This window comes from Henckelia pumila, chromosome 2, assembly GCF_033568475.1.
Source record: "Henckelia pumila isolate YLH828 chromosome 2, ASM3356847v2, whole genome shotgun sequence".
Lineage (NCBI taxonomy): Eukaryota > Viridiplantae > Streptophyta > Magnoliopsida > Lamiales > Gesneriaceae > Henckelia > Henckelia pumila.
Window position 1 is genome coordinate 146059523 of NC_133121.1, and position 18083 is coordinate 146077605.

The 18083-nt window shown below is 36.5% G+C and overlaps 1 protein-coding gene across 1 annotated transcript; it reads right to left on the minus strand.

The window, feature by feature from the left end:
• Positions 1-227: 227 nt before the first annotated feature.
• LOC140883145 (tryptophan synthase alpha chain-like) lies at positions 228-3353 on the minus strand. Its single transcript, XM_073289499.1, has 9 exons — positions 3112-3353; positions 2554-2700; positions 2366-2431; positions 1931-2039; positions 1527-1603; positions 1101-1178; positions 788-865; positions 599-658; positions 228-515 (listed from the first exon to the last, which is right to left on the minus strand). The coding sequence occupies exons 1-9, from the start codon at positions 3298-3300 to the stop codon at positions 381-383; spliced, it is 939 nt and encodes a 312-aa protein (XP_073145600.1). The 5' UTR covers positions 3301-3353; the 3' UTR covers positions 228-380.
• Positions 3354-18083: the final 14730 nt, after the last annotated feature.

Sequence of the window (18083 nt, forward strand, 5' to 3'; positions counted from 1 at the left end):
TATATCTTTTCAAGAATAGATTTCAAATATACTTGATGTTGGTGTTTTTGAAATCTAAATGATCTTTTAAATCCAATCTCTTCTTTCAAATCAAATTATATCGTCCATATGCAATGCAATAGTATTTTGAGTCACATGAAACATACATTCTGTTAGATTATGAAATTATTGTAAGCATATAACAGCGAGCAGAGATCAATGAGAGGAATAAATTGCTACGGCATATATTTTTGTCCAAAAAAATGCATTTAATATCTGAAAAAAGCATAACCACCATCTTGATGTCAATTTCTTCAACATTTTCCAATAGCTGCAACCTATTCTGCTCGATGCTAAAAGGCTTTAAATTAAGTTACAAAGGCAGAACTACCACAAACATATCATAAAAGTGCAGATTTTAAGCTTTTGGTGAACAGTTCGAGTTCTTTTAATCCTTCTTCAGGAGATTTTGCTTCACCCAATAGTTTTACCATAGCACTACCAACAATCACACCATCTGCTCCCCATCCGGCCACCTGAAACCATAAATATGGAACATTTAATCGTATGCGAATAGTTAATCATAGAGGGTTTAACTATGATTTTGACCAATTCGAACCTGTTTAACTTGTTCTGGTTTTGATATGCCAAAACCAACCGCTACGGGCTTGCTTGTCTCCTGTGAAAAAGATAGTCATAAGCATAGAAAAGGCTTTACCATATAACTTTAGGGTAAAATAAGGCAAAGATAAACCGTGATATATATTTATGTTCGAAGATAAAAAGGTAAGGTACCACAAATTATTACCTTCTTAATTTCTTTTAGGAGAGACTCCACCTTTGAACTGACAGAAGCTCGTGCTCCAGTGACTCCCACTGTACTCACCTATTCAAAGATAAGTTTAAAAAGAATAAAAAAAATTATGTTAAATTTGAACTTGTGATGGCAATACCCAGTTGCAATTTTTTTACTCAGTGTCAATGTTACATTGACACAAAAATGGCCATGTGCTTCAAAGAGAACAAGTGGACCATACTTCACTAGATTACTCTTTCCACTCCCTCACCACCCAAAACTCAAAAAGAAAACAAAAATTATAATCAAACGAAATGAATCTTACAAGATAGACAAATCCTTCTGAAGCTTCAACGATGGCTTTCATTCGTCCTGTAGGAGTTGTTGGAGTGGTAAGCAGTACCTGAAATAGCAGGGTCAAATGAATCAGCCACCCCAAAAGAATATGGCTAACTATGACCAAAAGTGCATTTTTGGAAATTGTTCAATAACTCAATACAGTAATAGCATTAAGACATTGTTTCCTAAGGTGAAGCATAGTAAAAATAATTCCATGAATTTTGTCGAAACTTTTTCGTAGCAGTAATATTTTACTTTTTGTGTTTCCATTCTCTCAAGAAGTTCCTCCTACAACTCCATACCCAATTTTATTGTACAGCATCATCCAAAAGGAAACTTCTGAGATACAAAAAGAATCATTTGAATTCAAAAATCAAGTCAGGAAGAACTTTTGTAGATGGGAGAGGTCTACCAGCTCAATATTTTTTTTGGCGGTTTCCTTCCTCAATATCTCTGTCTCTTCCAGAGGGACATCGGGAACAACAAGCCCTGAAAACAAAATTCCCATAGTCTACATAAGAAAATAATAATAAATAGGCTGGGTATGAAGCAACATAGATGTAACTGAGGCAAACACAAACTGAACATTCACAGAGTAGTTACATTTTATCAAGTAGAAAATGAAGGCGAGGAATTCATGTGCAATCAAGCACAAAATACATTAATGTTCTGGTTACACAAGGCATAGTAGTAATGCAAGGCTTTTAGTTTACAAAGTGTTAACCCACTAGAAGATTGATTTCATGTTTGGTAAAGAGGCTAAATGAGTGTCCTGATATGATGAAACAGAAAATAATGCAAAGTGAATGCGACTACCATGTATTCCTGTATCTTGCAATGTAGTCATGAATTTGTCCACTCCACGCTTGAGTATTGGGTTATAATACGAGAATAGTGCAATCGGACAAGACAATTGGGGTACCACCTGTAATGTAACACAAAAAACTTTAATTAGGAAATGATGTCACCAATAATAAGCTATAAGTCAGCTAAGAATGCTATGCTGCTAACAAAATCAAATATAGTGGGAAAAAATGCTCGATTTCCCCGAAAATCAAAAGAATAGGTTTCACAGCGAAGCATTGGGGAAATTACCTAAATGAGATGCCAAATATCATATTGTACGAGAAAAATCTAAACACAAGCTTGGGAAGAACAAAGCAGAAGGAGGTAGACCAACTTCATTGGCATATCAAACTAGCATCACTTATGGTCTCTATTACGGCTTAGTTAAAAGTAAAAAACACTTACTTCCTTCAACATTGCGATAATTTTCTCGAAGTTGGTTCCTCTTGCTAATGATCGTGTAGCAGCTGCCTGTGAAAGAAGATGAAAATGAATTGGCACCAAACAGATAGAATAAAAGTGTCATATCAAGATTCTTCAAGCTTCACATAAAAGAAATTTGTACAAAGATTACAGGCACCACATTTTCAAACCTGTATGACAGGACCATCAGCCAGCGGGTCTGAATAAGGCATTCCTAATTCAATGATGTCTGAGCCACAGGAGTCAAGGACCTTCAGTGCTTCTGCAGTGGTTGAAAGGTCAGGATCACCGGCTGTAATGTATGGAATTAACGCCACCTTTCCCACCAAAAGAATGCTAATAAATAAACTATAAAAAAATGGACAGAGAAACACACTAGCGAACATTCTATTTAAAATCCAAATCTTTAGGAACAATACATGCCAGCATGACCATAAACTAAATTTTTTAAAGAATATCGAGATTTGCCTGATTCATGGGAACGATTTTAAGACGTTTTCACTTCCGCACCATGAAACAGCAAGCGATTCAAGAAGATGACGAAAGTCCAATAATTTCTATCCCACAGACAACCCAATGCACGCTTAATAGTAATCTTGACCCAACAAAAGATTCAAGAAATGAATTCAATCACCCATAATTCACCATCCCAGCAGTAACACACAACACATTTAACAGCGATCCCAATGCAAAAAAAAGTTAATTAAGAAAAGTTCTCAAATGCTCACTTTTCCTCGCTCTTTTAATCTGGAAAAAGTTTCGGATATCCCCAAAGTCGGGGCAGACACGATGGTGGCCATAATGGGCCTAGGCTTGAGTGATTTCTTCGTAAGAGAAAATAGAGAAGAACGGCGTTCGGAGATATTCCTGTTGGCCTTCAGCTGGAGGGAGCAAGTTCCAATCGCCGCCGCAGCCATTAATGTCTCTTCATACACTGCGTTCGCATTCTTTGTTTTAAGCTACTCCGATTGTTAAGGGTTTTCCAGATTATTAAATTAATATTATTTTGCCAGTGTGACAATCAACTTATTACTGGTTAATTTTTAATTTTGGCTTCTTCTACCAATTTCTGTTTGCGTGGGTTAGTTTACCCTGCACTAGAATGTTTTTTCTCGCATTTAATATTATTAAAATTAAATTATGTGTATTTCTTATATTTTTTAGAAATTAACAAATGTGATGATCAACTAAATTAGTCGATTGAAATACTCAAGGGACCAAAATTGGAAGTAGTTGACTATTTGACGACTACAAATCACGACTGAACGAAACACCTTGACTGAACCATAACTAGAAGCATTTTTCTAGACCAATCTCAATTGAGCAGACCAGAACTGAAGTAAAGACAACTGACATATTTCAAAGGATATTCAAAGACGGTCAATTTAGTCTACAAATATTCTCAACATAACCAGGCTACATCAGTGTTGGCCGTCAGCACTTTTTTAGATAAAGTTTTTCATATATTGTAGACGCCGCAATAGTACCTGCGCACAAGCTTTTGTACAATCCGTAAGAGAATGTCTACGTGTACTAACAAACAATGCAACAAATATTTTTGTGATGAACAGATCTTTTTCAAATCATTTATGACCATTACAACCATTGTCTATAAATAGACTTGAAGATCAGTTGAAGAACTCTCTCGCAATCTTTAAACTCACAAGCATTCAATCGTGCATTCAAGCTCTAAAGTATTATATACAAAAACTGATTGCATTCAATTAGTGCAAAGGGGGGTGTTACAAAATATTTGTAATTCTCAAATTCTTCGATTGCAAACCTTCTTAATAGGAAAAAGAGATGACGTAGGAGTTGTAAGTCCCCGAACATCCAGAAACAATTTATTATGTTCTTTATGTTTAGTCGAGCTATCTTTACAGTGTTCTTATCTGTCAGTCGACCTTTTTTTGCACAACTACTGTTGGTTAGCTGATATTGACAGCCAATAAAGAATGAGCGGTTCAGTTGACAATTTAACTGAGCTATTTTTGAAGCAGAAAAAGTTTGAAGTATGTATTCACATTTCACCCTCCTCTACACACATTTACTATCCAATAACATGCATTATTTTGCACACTATGATTATTGAAGATGAAGGGGATGAAACAATCAATTGGTTAGACGATAGAGAAAACCCCTCGATACAGATATTTCAAAGATCCACCCAAGAGTTCCAAGAATACCTTCGAAGCAATAGCGAGGTATGTGATAGCCAAGTGCACCATCAGTTTCGAGCCGACTTGGTTGAGAATATCTGGACACACCGCGACATCAATCCGTAAAACATGCATATATTATGTGTTTTGGTTGTTCTTCAATATTTGCTTTAATTTTCGCATGTCATATTATCTACTGAAATATTATATAATCGAATTTTGGATTATTATCATTATTCATGTCTAGTGATAAAATTAATTGTTTGAATCTAACCGTTGGAATATAATTGTTTGAATATAGCCATTTGAAACTAGCCGTTTGAATGTTATATTATTTGTTTCGAGTTCTATACATTTTCAATATATTTTTTAAATATATATATAATTCAATTAATACAAATTGTATTTAGTATTTTTATTACATATAATTAATGAATATTAAAAATACATCCATGAAAATTACATGTACATAAAAATATGAAAGGTAGAAATTGATAGTGTGAGTTAATAGTGGACCTTATTAAATAATAATGAAGATATTTGAATGAAGTGTAGTTCAAAAAAAGTTATTTGTGGTTATTATTATAGTGAGAATTTGAAAGACGTGTTTTGTTTTTGATTTGACGTTGATGAACTAGAGCGAGGACCATAAAATAGTAGTTGTATGTATTTTGGCACTGTGGATTAGTAAAAATTGAGAATTGGAATTGAAATTATAATTGAATTTGGAATTCGTGGATTTGGAAATCTCGTTTTAGTGTTTGACATAAAAAGTCAAAATGTTATTTAGAAATTGAATTGGTGATAAAGATAATATTATTTAATATAAAAATATTATATATCAATCATTTTTAAATATCTTGCATCAATAATATTTTTGTAAAAATTCATGTATTGTTTCTCATAATATAATAGAAATAATTATTTGAAAAAATATCAAAAAAAAAACTCATATCCTTATTAACTATTATTTTTAAGAACGGGAAAAAATAATTATGTAATTTTGATCAAAATTTAATAAATTAAACTTTTATATTAAAAATAACGGGGATATTTTTTTTAATAGTTACAGAAATTTTTAGTATAAAATATATTTTTTATTTTTGCATAAATTTATCAAAATATAGTACATCACTACGTGATTTTTTTTTAAAAAAATAGGAATATTATATTGTATTAATTTTTAAAAAATAATATAAAATTTATGATTTATGTATATAAAAGTAATATTTAAAAATTATTTCATGTTGTCCATAGTTGAAAACTTGAAATCCCATGAAATCTCTATAATTTGGCAATGATTTAATTTAGGGTGTATTCATTGCAGAATTTTTATTTACTTTTTTAAAGTAATAGATTTTTATGGAGTTGATATATTTTTATTGACTTGTATAGAATTCTACAGAGTTATAAAGTATTTTCATACGCTCTTGTGGATCTACTTTGAAAGATTTTTAATGATATTCAAATTTTTTTCACAAATTTCAATGAAATTTATTATTTAAAAATAAAATAGTTATACTTGAAAATAAAAATAAGTAAATTAAAATATATTTAATTAATATAATTTAATAACGTTTTATATGTTTATTCCTTATAATTATCTTTATATATATCAAGTGATTTGATCTGCTGATGTGATCTGGACCGTTCAGATCACATCAGAGCAGCTACCCTCAGGATAGTATCGACCCATCCGTGTGTGTGTGTGTGTGAGTATATGTATACATGTTAGTATGTGTCAGTGTGTGTTGGTGTATGTATTTTGGTAAAATTTTTAAAAATACATTAACGTTGTAATTAAATTAATGGACAAAACACACACACATACATATAATTATTAGTGTTTATTAAGTGAATAAAAAGTAAATTTTATTATTAACAATAATTTACTATTACATTCAATTATATGGACGATAAAATATTAAAACTTTATGTGTAACATCCAGTATTTTTAGCACGTAAATTCGCATGCATAATTAGGGATTTTATTTATTTAGAATTTTAGATTATGGGTTAAATAATTATGTGAAATTATTTGTGCATGTTTTAAGTTATTTTTAAGCATTTAACCCATAATTAGTGATTTTCACGATTTATGGAAATTTAATTATTTTATCGCGTAGACGGAACCGTGGACGGACGAGATGACAACTTTCTACCCAAATTATTTTTATGAGTCTTTTTAAGAGCCCAAAAATATTATTTTGAGTTTTATCTTCTCAAAATTATCAGTAATTAATTTTATATATTTTTAAGAGTCCGTTTTTATCCAAATTTAGCCAAAATATTGACTTTTAATTACCTTTAAAATTCCCTAAAATAAATATTTCGGGATTTTAATTAATTGTTATGTTAGTTAGAATTTTTAAAAGTTAGGATTATCTTATTTATGCTATTATCTCCATATATTAGTTATTAAAATCCTATCTACCCAAATTAAATCCTAAGTCTACCCCAAAACTCACGCTCAATCCCTTTCTCTTCAACCTAGCCGCCTTCTCCACTCTTCTCCTTCCCCATTCAACGACCAAAAAGCCTCAAGGACTCCATTGTTGATCGATTTTTCAAGCTCCAAGGTGGTTGATCATCGCCCAGTCGTCCCGGAATCGTCATCTACGTCTCTTTCTTTCCATTCAACGGTGTAAGACATGATTCTTTCTCTATTTTTCATGCCATATCAGTTATTATGCGTGTGTGTGTGTAGGCATCAGACTTTTCATTGAAATTTTCAGAAGATCAAATCGGTTTCTGGATGTATGCGCATGGTTCTTGTATTTTGTTGATCATATTCACGTTTTCTCCTAGACATGGCTTGTATGACTGCTGGTCAGGGTTCTTCAGGGTCCCTAGGCTAGGTATGGCTTGGTGGTTAAGGCTGGAGAGGGTTAGGAAAGGACTGGACTTGACTGCACCAACTTTGGTGCGGATCGGCGCAGGTTTAGGGCTAGTGGAAGGGGATTCGGTTATGGTGGTTCAGGCTGCATGGGGCTGGGGGCTGGTGCAGGTTAGGACCGCCCAGACGTGGGCCACGTCTGGGCGGCGGAGCTCCGGCCAGGGACGGCCGGAGCAGGGCGGCAGCAGCCCTAGAAGGGCTGCTGCTCGCGACCGAGAGGCATAGAGGAAGGGGGTTCGGGTTTAGGGTTTGGGGTGATCCGGGTCGGGTTTTTGGGTCCGGGTCGGGTCATAAAAGTCATGGGTTATGTTAGTTGGGTCCGGGTCCGGGTTAAGTTAGTCGGGCTCGGGTATTTTATTTTTAAGATATTATTTAAGTTTAAGTGTTTAATGGGCCTAATTAAATCCCAAAAATTTAATTGGGTTCCATTTAATTATTTGGGTTGAATTTAATTTTTAGTGGGCTTAATTAAATTAAATTAAGTTAGCCCAATATTTTATGGGCTTGGGAGCCCATTGAAGTTATTGGGCCAGTCTTTGGGCTTTTGGGCCCATTGGGCCAGAATAGATTGTTATTGGGCCAGGAATACATTAATGAGCTTGAATAAATTAATTGGGCTTAGAAATGTATTTTTGGGCTTAAGTTTGTTAATGGGTCAGTTTCAGTGTTAATGGGCCAGAATTTAAGAAAATGGGTTTGAGTGTTAGGGCCAGCAGTTCAGCACAAACCATGAGAAATTGCATGTGTCCTAAATATATATTTAATTATTTTATGCATGAATGTTATTTTAGTATTTATATGTTAGTATAAAAATTAAATTAATTATATATGAAGGACACAAATTTTATTTAAGTACATGCATTCATGAAATAATTTTATGGCATGATTTAATGTTTAAGGTTGAGCTAGAAAATAATTTTTATGTTGGAAGTTGAAGTAGTGTGACAATTTAAGGGGGACAAGTCCCCACATGTTAAGGGTAGTTTACTACCAGTAAGAGGTGATTCGTCACCACCGCGTACGTTGGTTTTAAGAGACTGATCAGTCGAACCAGTTAAGTTTAAGGTTACACTATGGATACGACCATGCGATGCTAGAAAAATGTTATGCTCAACAATGTTTAAGTATGTATTATATGATTATATTTAAGATCAAGTTTAAGCAAGATTTTAAGTTATGATTCATGATTTTTAAGCATGTCCATTCATGTATATGTTATGCATTAGTATTTCAGTGATTTAAATTATTTTAAACCCTTGTTATGTTAGCATGTTGGGCCTCTAGGCTCACTACACTTGTATGGTGCAGGTGAATATGTAGAGGATGATGTGGTACCTAACGGTGGTGAGGACGTATGAGCAGATAGACAGTGATCCCCTGTGACTGTTGGCTGAGTCATTATGAACATTTTTAAGAATTTTAAACTCTGTTATTTATTTATCTCTTTTAGGTCTTTTAAATGGTGAATTTTGGTATTATTTTCATTAAATAATTTTATTGCATGCAAACTTTTAAGTTATTTGTTTTGACAATATTTTATTTAAGTTTGACTCAGATATTCAAGTAAGAAATGTTGCATTTTATTTATGTTATTTTTAAATCTGTTTATTGTTGTGCATATATGTATGGGCATGCATGTACATTTATTTTACTTAGTATTATAAAAAAAAATATTTCCGCATTTACGTAGAAGTTTAGGATGTTTCAATTGGTATCAGAGCCGCGTTCTTGGAGGGGTCATCACTGCTGTGCGAGCTCAGAAATCCACGCTACCGGTCTGTAAGTTTTAATTGCTTTTAGTATGATTTAGTAGTAGCATGTTTAAGACTTAAGCATTTATGTTAGCAGAAAATTTTTAAGTACTTAGTTATGCATGGCGATTTACGTAAAGAAATATGTGGTGGTGCAGAATGCCTCCGAGACCAGTTAACAGACGCGGGGGACCTCCACCTCCACCTCCACCTCCGCAGAATCCGCTTTCGGCATTGGAGCAGGCCAATGCAAACATGATGGCTGAGATTACTGCTCTGTTGGAGCAGCAGGTTCTTTGGAAAGCATCTTTGATTATATGGGGTTGACTGATGCGGACAAGGTGAGATGCCCAGTGTACATGCTGAAGGGTGATGCAGACTTATGGTGGGAGAGTGCATCACGAGGAGTGAATTTGACTACTTTGCTATGGGCAGACTTTCGGAGGATGTTTTACTCCAAGTATTTCACTGAGGACGTGCGCAGCCGCATGATTCGAGAGTTCATGAGTCTCCGACAGGGAGACAAGACAGTTGTGGAGTACATCCGACAGTTCGAGAGGGGCTGTCACTTGGTGCCATTGATTGCTGATAGTGCACCTGAGAAGATGAAACAATTTATTGAGGGGCTCAGGGCAGAGATCAAGCATGACGTTTTCATGGCGGACGTCCCCACTTATGAGGCTGCAGTCAGTAGAGCCTTGCGTTCTGAAGAGGGTAGGAGAGAGATCCAGAGGGAGCAGCAGAGTAAGAGGCAGTTTCAGTCTGCGTATCAGCGACCATCTTCGCAGCCTCCTGCGAAGAAGCAGTTTACTGGGCCGTCTAAGGGCCCGAATCAGCAGAAGCCACATCAGCAGAGACAGCAGCCTAGGGGCGGGGCCTCTAATGCTGGAGGATATCCTACTTGCCCGAAGTTCCAGAAGATACATCCAGGACCATGTCTTCTAGGAGCGGGCGTCTGTTTTCATTGTAAAGAGCCAGGGCACCAGATGGCCAATTTCCCGAGGAATAAGAACACTACAGGGAGAGTGTTCGTGATGCAGGCTGAGGAGGCAGACCCAGATACCTCCTTGATCACCGGTATATCTTATCCCTAGTATTTTATAATTTCTTCCTTTGGTTAAGAATTTCAATTTTTTTTCTTTGTGGAGTAACTTGTTACTTATCTACATGTTAGAATAAGAAGCATGTTTTACTTGTGATTAGAAATAAGGGTTATTAGTGACTCATCTTTGGGGGAAAGTTTAGTGATGGTATGAAATTGTTGGGATTCTTTTGCGTGCAGGGAGAATTCTAGTTGGAGGCAACTCCACGTTTGCGTTGCTAGATTCAGGGGCTACGCATTCGTTTATCTTCCTGGGGTTTATCAGACGGATAGACATTACCCCTGAGATTGCTGACAATGGTTATGATGTCACTATGCCGTCAGGACAGATTATTACTACCACCAGTGTCATCCGAGAGCTGGAGTTAGAGCTACAGGGGCACTCCATCCGTGCAGATGTGGTGGTTTTGCCGTTGACCGGATTTGATTTGATATTGGGTATGGACTGGTTGACAGTCAATGGAGCTTCGATTGATTTTCGTCGGAGAACAGTGTTCGTGAAACCATCGAAAGGCGACCTGTTTACTTTCCATGCATCTCAGAGCAGTGTTATTCCTCATGTGATATCTTATTTTCAAGCGAGGAAGTTGTTGAGTCGGGGTTGCCGAGGTTTCCTAGCGAGTATTGTCACGGCCTCAGAACCCGCTAGTAGATCATTATCAGAGATAGAGGTGGTTTGTGATTTTCCGGACGTCTTTCCGTAGGATGTTGCATGGATTCCACCAGTGAGAGAGGTGGAGTTCAGTATCGACTTATTGCCAGACACGGTGCCTATCTCAAAGGCACCATACAGACTTGCTCCTACCAAGATAGAAGAGTTGAAGGAGAAGATTCAGGAGTTGTTAGAGAAAGACTTTGTTCGTCCTAGCTTTTCTCCATGGGGAGCTCCAGTATTATTTGTGAAGAAGAAGGATGGCAGTATGAGACTGTGCATCGATTATCAAGAGCTCAATAGAGTCACGGTGAAGAATAAGTACCCACTGCCGAGGATAGAGGACTTATTTGATCAATTGCAGGGAGCTTCAGTGTTCTCCAAGATCGATCTGCGATCTGGTTATCATCAGCTGCGAGTTAGAGATGCAGACGTGTCCAAGGCTGCTTTTCGGACACGTTATGGGCATTACGAGTTCTTAGTAATGCCATTTGGGATGACCAATGATCCAGCGGTTTTCATGGATCTCATGAACCGGGTATTTCAGCCGTATCTTGATCAGTTCATCATAGTCTTCATTGATGATATCTTGATCTACTCTAGGAGCGTTGAGGAGCATAGGCAGCATCTACAGATCGCCTTGCAGACTTTGAGGGAGCATCGTTTGTATGCCAAGTTCAGCAAGTGCGAGTTTGGCTCGAGCAGGTGACATTTTTAGGCCACATTATTTCGAGAGATGGGATTGCAGTGGATCAGTCGAAGGTTGAGGTAGTGCAGAAATGAGGTATTCCGAGGAATGCTTCGGAGATTCGCAGTTTCTTGGGTTTGGCAGGATATTATAGGAAGTTCATCAAGGGTTTTTCCTCTATTGCAGTACCCTTGAATTCCTTAACCAAGAAGAATGCGAAGTTTATTTGGAGTCCAGACTGTCAGAGGAGCTTCGATCAGCTGAAGGAAGCACTCACTACCGCACCGGTTTTGGCGATGGCAATACCACACGAGGAGTTAGTGGTGTACACCGACGCGTCTAAGCTAGGTTTAGGCGCAGTACTTATGCAGTGTGGTAAGGTTATTGCTTTTGCATCGAGGCAGTTGAAGATTCACGAGTAGAACTACCCGACACATGATTTGGAGTTAGCAGCAGTGGTCTTCGCTTTGAAAATCTGGAGGCACTATCTGTATGGCGAGAAGTGCAAGATTTTCACGGATCATAAGAGCCTCAAGTGCTTCTTCACTCAGAAGGAGTTAAACATGAGACAACGGAGATGGTTGGAGTTAGTGAAGGATTACGACTACGACATTAGCTACCATCCAGGTAAGGCTAATGTAGTGGCCGATGCTTTGAGTCGGAAGTCGACAGTGGTATCGTGTTTGACAGTGCAGTTACCACTGCAGAGCGAGATTCAGAGGTTTGATTTGGAGTTTTACTCGAGTGGTCATGCGCCGAGCTTGTCAGTGTTGACGGTGCAGCCAGTTCTACGAGATCGGATCAGGGATGGACAGCCTACAGATGAGGAGTTACAGCGGTTGGTGCAGAGGGATGAGGCTAAGGGCAATCTTCTTTTTACTGTCAGTGATGGCATTATTCAGTACAGTGGTCGTTTGTGTGTCCCGAACCTTGATCAGCTGAGGACTGAGATCCTGACAGAGGCTCACACATCTCCGTATTCCATTCATCCAGGAAGTACGAAGATGTATAAGGATTTGCAGACTTTGTATTGGTGGCCCGACATGAAGAGTGCTATCGCACGATTCGTATCTGAGTGCTTGACTTGTCAGCAGGTCAAGGCAGAGCATCAGCGTCCAGCAGGGCTGCTTAATCCTCTACCCATTCCGATATGGAAGTGGGAGAACATCACGATGGATTTCGTAGTTGGCCTTCCGAGGAGTATCAGAGGGTGCACAGCTATCTGGGTGATCGTGGATAGACTCACCAAGTCAGCTCATTTCTTGCCGGTGAGGACTGCTTACTCATTGATATAGTATGCAGAGCTTTACATCAAGAAGATTGTTAGACTGCATGGCATACCAGTGTCGATAGTATCAGACAGAGATCCGAGATTTACGTCTGCGTTTTGGAAGAGTTTGCACACAGCATTGGGGACTAGACTTTTGTTCAGTACAGCGTTCCATCCCCAGATAGATGGTCAGTCTGAGAGAGTGATCCAGGTTCTCGAGGATCTACTGAGAGCTTGTGTCATCGACTTTCAGGGCTCGTGGGAGACTAGACTGCCATTAGTGGAGTTTACCTATAACAATAGTTTTCAGTCATCTATAGGTATGGCTCCTTATGCAGCATTGTATGGGAGGAGATGCAGATCTCCTGTGCATTGGGATGAGGTTGGTAAGAGGATTTTACTTGGTCCTGAGATCGTGCAGCAGACAACTGACATTGTGACTCAGATTCGGGATCGTATGAGGACTGCTCAGAGTCGTCAGAAGAGTTATGCAGATACTCGACGAAGAGATTTGGAGTTCGCAGTAGGTGATCACGTGTTTCTGAGAGTGTCACCTATGAAGGGAGTGGTACGATTTGGCCGGAAAGGAAAGCTTAACCCTATGTATATAGGGCCATTCGAGATCTTGGAGAGAGTTAGCACGTTGGCCTACCGTTTAGCTCTACCACCAGGGCTAGCGGCAGTGCACAACGTTTTCCATGTATCCATGCTTCGGAGATATGTCTCTAACCCGTCGCATGTATTGGATTTCGAGCCCTTGCAGTTGCCACCTGATCTAGTTTAGGAGGAGAGGCCAGTGCGGATCTTGGCTCGGGAGGAGCGGAGACTTAGGACGCGGGTCATACCGATGGTCAGAGTCCAGTGGCTGAATCACTCGGAGGAGGAAGCTACTTGGGAGACCGAGGCAGACATGAGGACTCGCTACCCGAAGTTGTTCGGGTAAGTACTTTAATTTCGAGGACGAAATTCAAATTAAGGGGGGGGGGGAGGAATTGTAACACCCAGTATTTTTAGCACGTAAATTCACATGCATAATTAGGGATTTTATTTATTTAGAATTTTAGATTATGAGTTAAATAATTATGTGAAATTATTTGTGCATGTTTTAAGTTATTTTTAAGCATTTAACACATAATTAGTGATTTTCACGATTTATGGAAATTTAATTATTTTATCGCGTAGACGGGACCGTGGACGGACGAGATGACAACTTTATACCCAAATTATTTTTATGAGTCTTTTTAAGAGCCCAAAAATATTATTTTGAGTTTTATCTCCTCAAAATTATCAGTAATTAATTTTATATATTTTTAGGAGTCCGTTTTTATCCAAATTTAGCCAAAATATTGACTTTTAATTACTTTTAAAATTCCCTAAAATAAATATTTCGGGATTTTAATTAATTGTTATGTTAGTTAGAATTTTTAAAAGTTAGGATTATCTTATTTATGTTATTATCTCCCTATATTAGTTATTAAAATCCTATCTACCCAAATTAAATCCTAAGTCTACCCCAAAACTCACGCTCAATCCCTTTCTCTTCAACCTAGCCGCCTTCTCCACTCTTCTCCTTCCCCATTCAACGACCAAAAAGCCTCAAGGACTCCATTGTTGATCGATTTTTCAAGCTCCAAGGTGGTTGATCATCGCCCCGTCGTTCCGGAATCGTCATCTACGTCTCTTTCTTTCCATTCAACGGTGCAAGGCATGATTTTTTCTCTATTTTTCGTGCCATATCAGTTATTATGCGTGTGTGTGTGTAGGCATCAGACTTTTCATTGAAATTTCAGAAGATCAAATCGGTTTCTGGATGTATGCGCATGGTTCTTGTATTTTGTTGATCATATTCACGTTTTCTCCTAGCCATGGCTTGTATGACTACTGGTCAGGGTTCTTCAGGGTCCCTAGGCTAGGTATGGCTTAGTGGTTAAGGCTGGAGAGGGCTAGGAAAGGGCTGGACTTGACTGCACCAACTTTGGTGCGGATCGGCGCAGGTTTAGGGCTAGTGGAAGGGGCTTCGGTTATGGTGGTTCAGGTTGCATGGGGCTGGTGCAGGTTAGGACCGCCCAGACGTGGGCCATGTCTAGGCGGTGGAGCTCCGGCCAGGGACGGCCGGAGCAGGGCGGCAGCAGCCCTAGAAGGGCTGTTGCTCATGGCCGAGAGGCATAGAGGAAGGGGGTTTGGGTTTAGGGTTTGGGGTGATCCAGGTCGGGTTGTTGGGTCTGGGTCGGGTCAAAAAAGTCATGGGTTATGTTAGTTGGGTCCGGGTCCGGGTTAAGTTAGTCGGGTTCGGGTATTTTATATTTAAGATATTATTTAAGTTTAAGTGTTTAATGGGCCTAATTAAATCCCAAAAATTTAATTGGGTTCCATTTAATTATTTGGGTTAAATTTAATTTTTAGTGGGCTTAATTAAATTAAATTAAGTTAGCCCAATATTTTATGGGCTTGGGAGCCCATGGAAGTTATTGGGTCAGTCTTTGGGCTTTTGAGCCCATTGGGCCAGAATAGATTGTTATTAGGCCAGGAATACATTAATGGGCTTGAATAAATTAATTGGGCTTAAAAATGTATTTTTGGGCTTAAGTTTGTTAATGGACCAGTTTCAGTGTTAATGGGCCAGAATTTAAGAAAATGGGCTTGAGTGTTAGGGCCGGCAGTTCAGCACAAACCATGAGAAATTGCATGTGTCCTAAATATATATTTAATTATTTTATGCATGAATGTTATTTTAGTATTTATATGTTAGTATAAAAATTAAATTAAATATATATGAAGGACACACATTTTATTTAAGTACATGCATTAATGAAATAATTTTATGGCATGATTTAATGTTTAAGGTTGAGCTAGAAAATAATTTTTATGTTGGAAGTTGAAGTAGTGTGACAATTTAAGGGGGACAAGTCCCCACATGTTAAGGGTAGTTTACTACCAGTAAAAGGTGATTCGTCACCGCCGCGTACGTTGGTTTTAAGAGACTGATCAGTCGAACCAGTTAAGTTTAAGGTTACACTATGGATACGACCATTCGATGTTAGAAAAATGTTATGCTCAACAATGTTTAAGTATGTATTATATGATTATATTTAAGATCAAGTTTAAGCAAGATTTTAAGTTATGATTCATGATTTTTAAGCATGTCCATTCATGTATATGTTATGTATTAGTATTTCAGTGATTTAAATTATTTTAAACTCTTGTTATGTTAGCATGTTGGGCCTCTAGGCTCACTACACTTGTATGGTGCAGGTGAGTATGTAGAGGATGATGTGGTACCTACCGATGGTGAGGACGTATGAGCAGACAAGCAATGATCCCCCGTGACCGTCGGCTGAGTCATTATGAACATTTTTAAGAATTTTAAACTCTGTTATTTATTTATCTCTTTTAGATCTTTTAAATGGTGAATTTTGGTATTATTTTCATTAAATAATTTTATTGCATGCAAACTTTTAAGTTATTTGTTTTGACAATATTTTATTTAAGTTTGACTCAGATATTCAAGTAAGAAATGTTGCATTTTATTTATGTTATTTTTAAATCTGTTTATTGTTGTGCATATATGTATGGGCATGCATGTACATTTATTTTACTTAGTATTTTAAAAAAAAAAATATTTCCGCATTTACGTAGAAGTTTAGGATGTTTCATTATGATTTTTACATGTATAGTCATAAATTCATAATCATAAATAGAATTTCAATATTAGAAGTTATAAAATAAATAGAATTGAGCAATGCTACAAGTATAACAAAATTTTTACATCAATTTATATAATACTAAAATTCAATACAAAAATTTCATTTATCAGAATCTCATGATACATCGAAAATTAAAATCTCGCGATTCGCGATATAATAACAAAATCTCACGATTGTTTTAAATATCATCGTACACGATATTTGTTGTACCTTTAGCATTATTCAATATAATTATATTTAATATATTTTAAAAAGAAAGTTATTTTTATCAATTACATAATGAATATTAATTGTTTTTTTAAAAGAACTGCAATAGCAATGTTTGTTATATTATTTTTTTTCTCACTTTTGTATTGTACATGTTCATCTATTTAAAGATTATAAACAATGTTGTACTTTTTGTTTATATTTTATTATAATTTAATATTATAATTACTTGTATAAATTATGTATTAGAAATAAAAAATCATTTTCAAAATTTCAACTGTCAAAATTAAAAAAAATTAAAATTTTAACTTTTAAAATTTTATTTTGATTTCAAATTGTAAAAACTTTCATAAAAATTATATAAGAAGGTGGATGGAAAAAAATGGAGGGAAATGAAATTAGAAATCCATCCAAATCTTTGGGTTCAAGCAAATACAATTTTGACATTTTATTATTGTATTTTATGTTTTAAAATTTGTACTTTAATGATTTTCATGGATTTTTTAAAAGTCTATCGAAAATTTGAATATCTATGGACTTTTATAGAATTTTTAAAAGTCAATGTTGAATACCACATGACTTTTTAAAATTCAACGAAAATGTACTTTGGATACCACTAGATTTTGATGAAATTTATACCTCTTGACTTTTAAATCACACAAGACACTTCAAAAGACGAAAAGTCATTATTTTTCCTACTTTGAATAATCAAATCTTCACAAATATCAATTTCATTTTGAAATCCCGTGTTTCCAAACACTTAAAATAGAATTTCCAATTCAAAATCCCTCAAAATCCCATTTTTTTCCCTCATTCCAAACGCACATAGTTTATTTCTCCATATGCAACGGAAGTGAGACCACAAAAGAGTTATTGAATGTATTTTGACATTGTGGATGTCCTAAGAATTTATTTGTCCAGAACGTGATCATGGAATATGATGTTCAACTTGTGGCTGATGCTCTTCATAATTCTAGCTCAGATTCTTCCAACTCCGGCTTTATTTTAGAATTGTAAACTCTTGACATCGGATTTACCTAATTGTAGTATGGCTTTTGTACATCGTTCAACTTATATCTTAGTTTAGTTTACTGATTCTATCGCAGCTATAGGATAGATTTCTCCAAATCCTTCTCTAATTTCTGATTTAACTGTTGAAATGCAATTATAATCATTGTTCTAAAAAACGAGATTAAACGAGGATTAAACGGGATTAAACGTGAAACGTGATGAAAACGCTAAGATTCAGGTAAAAACGGAAAAAAACGGTC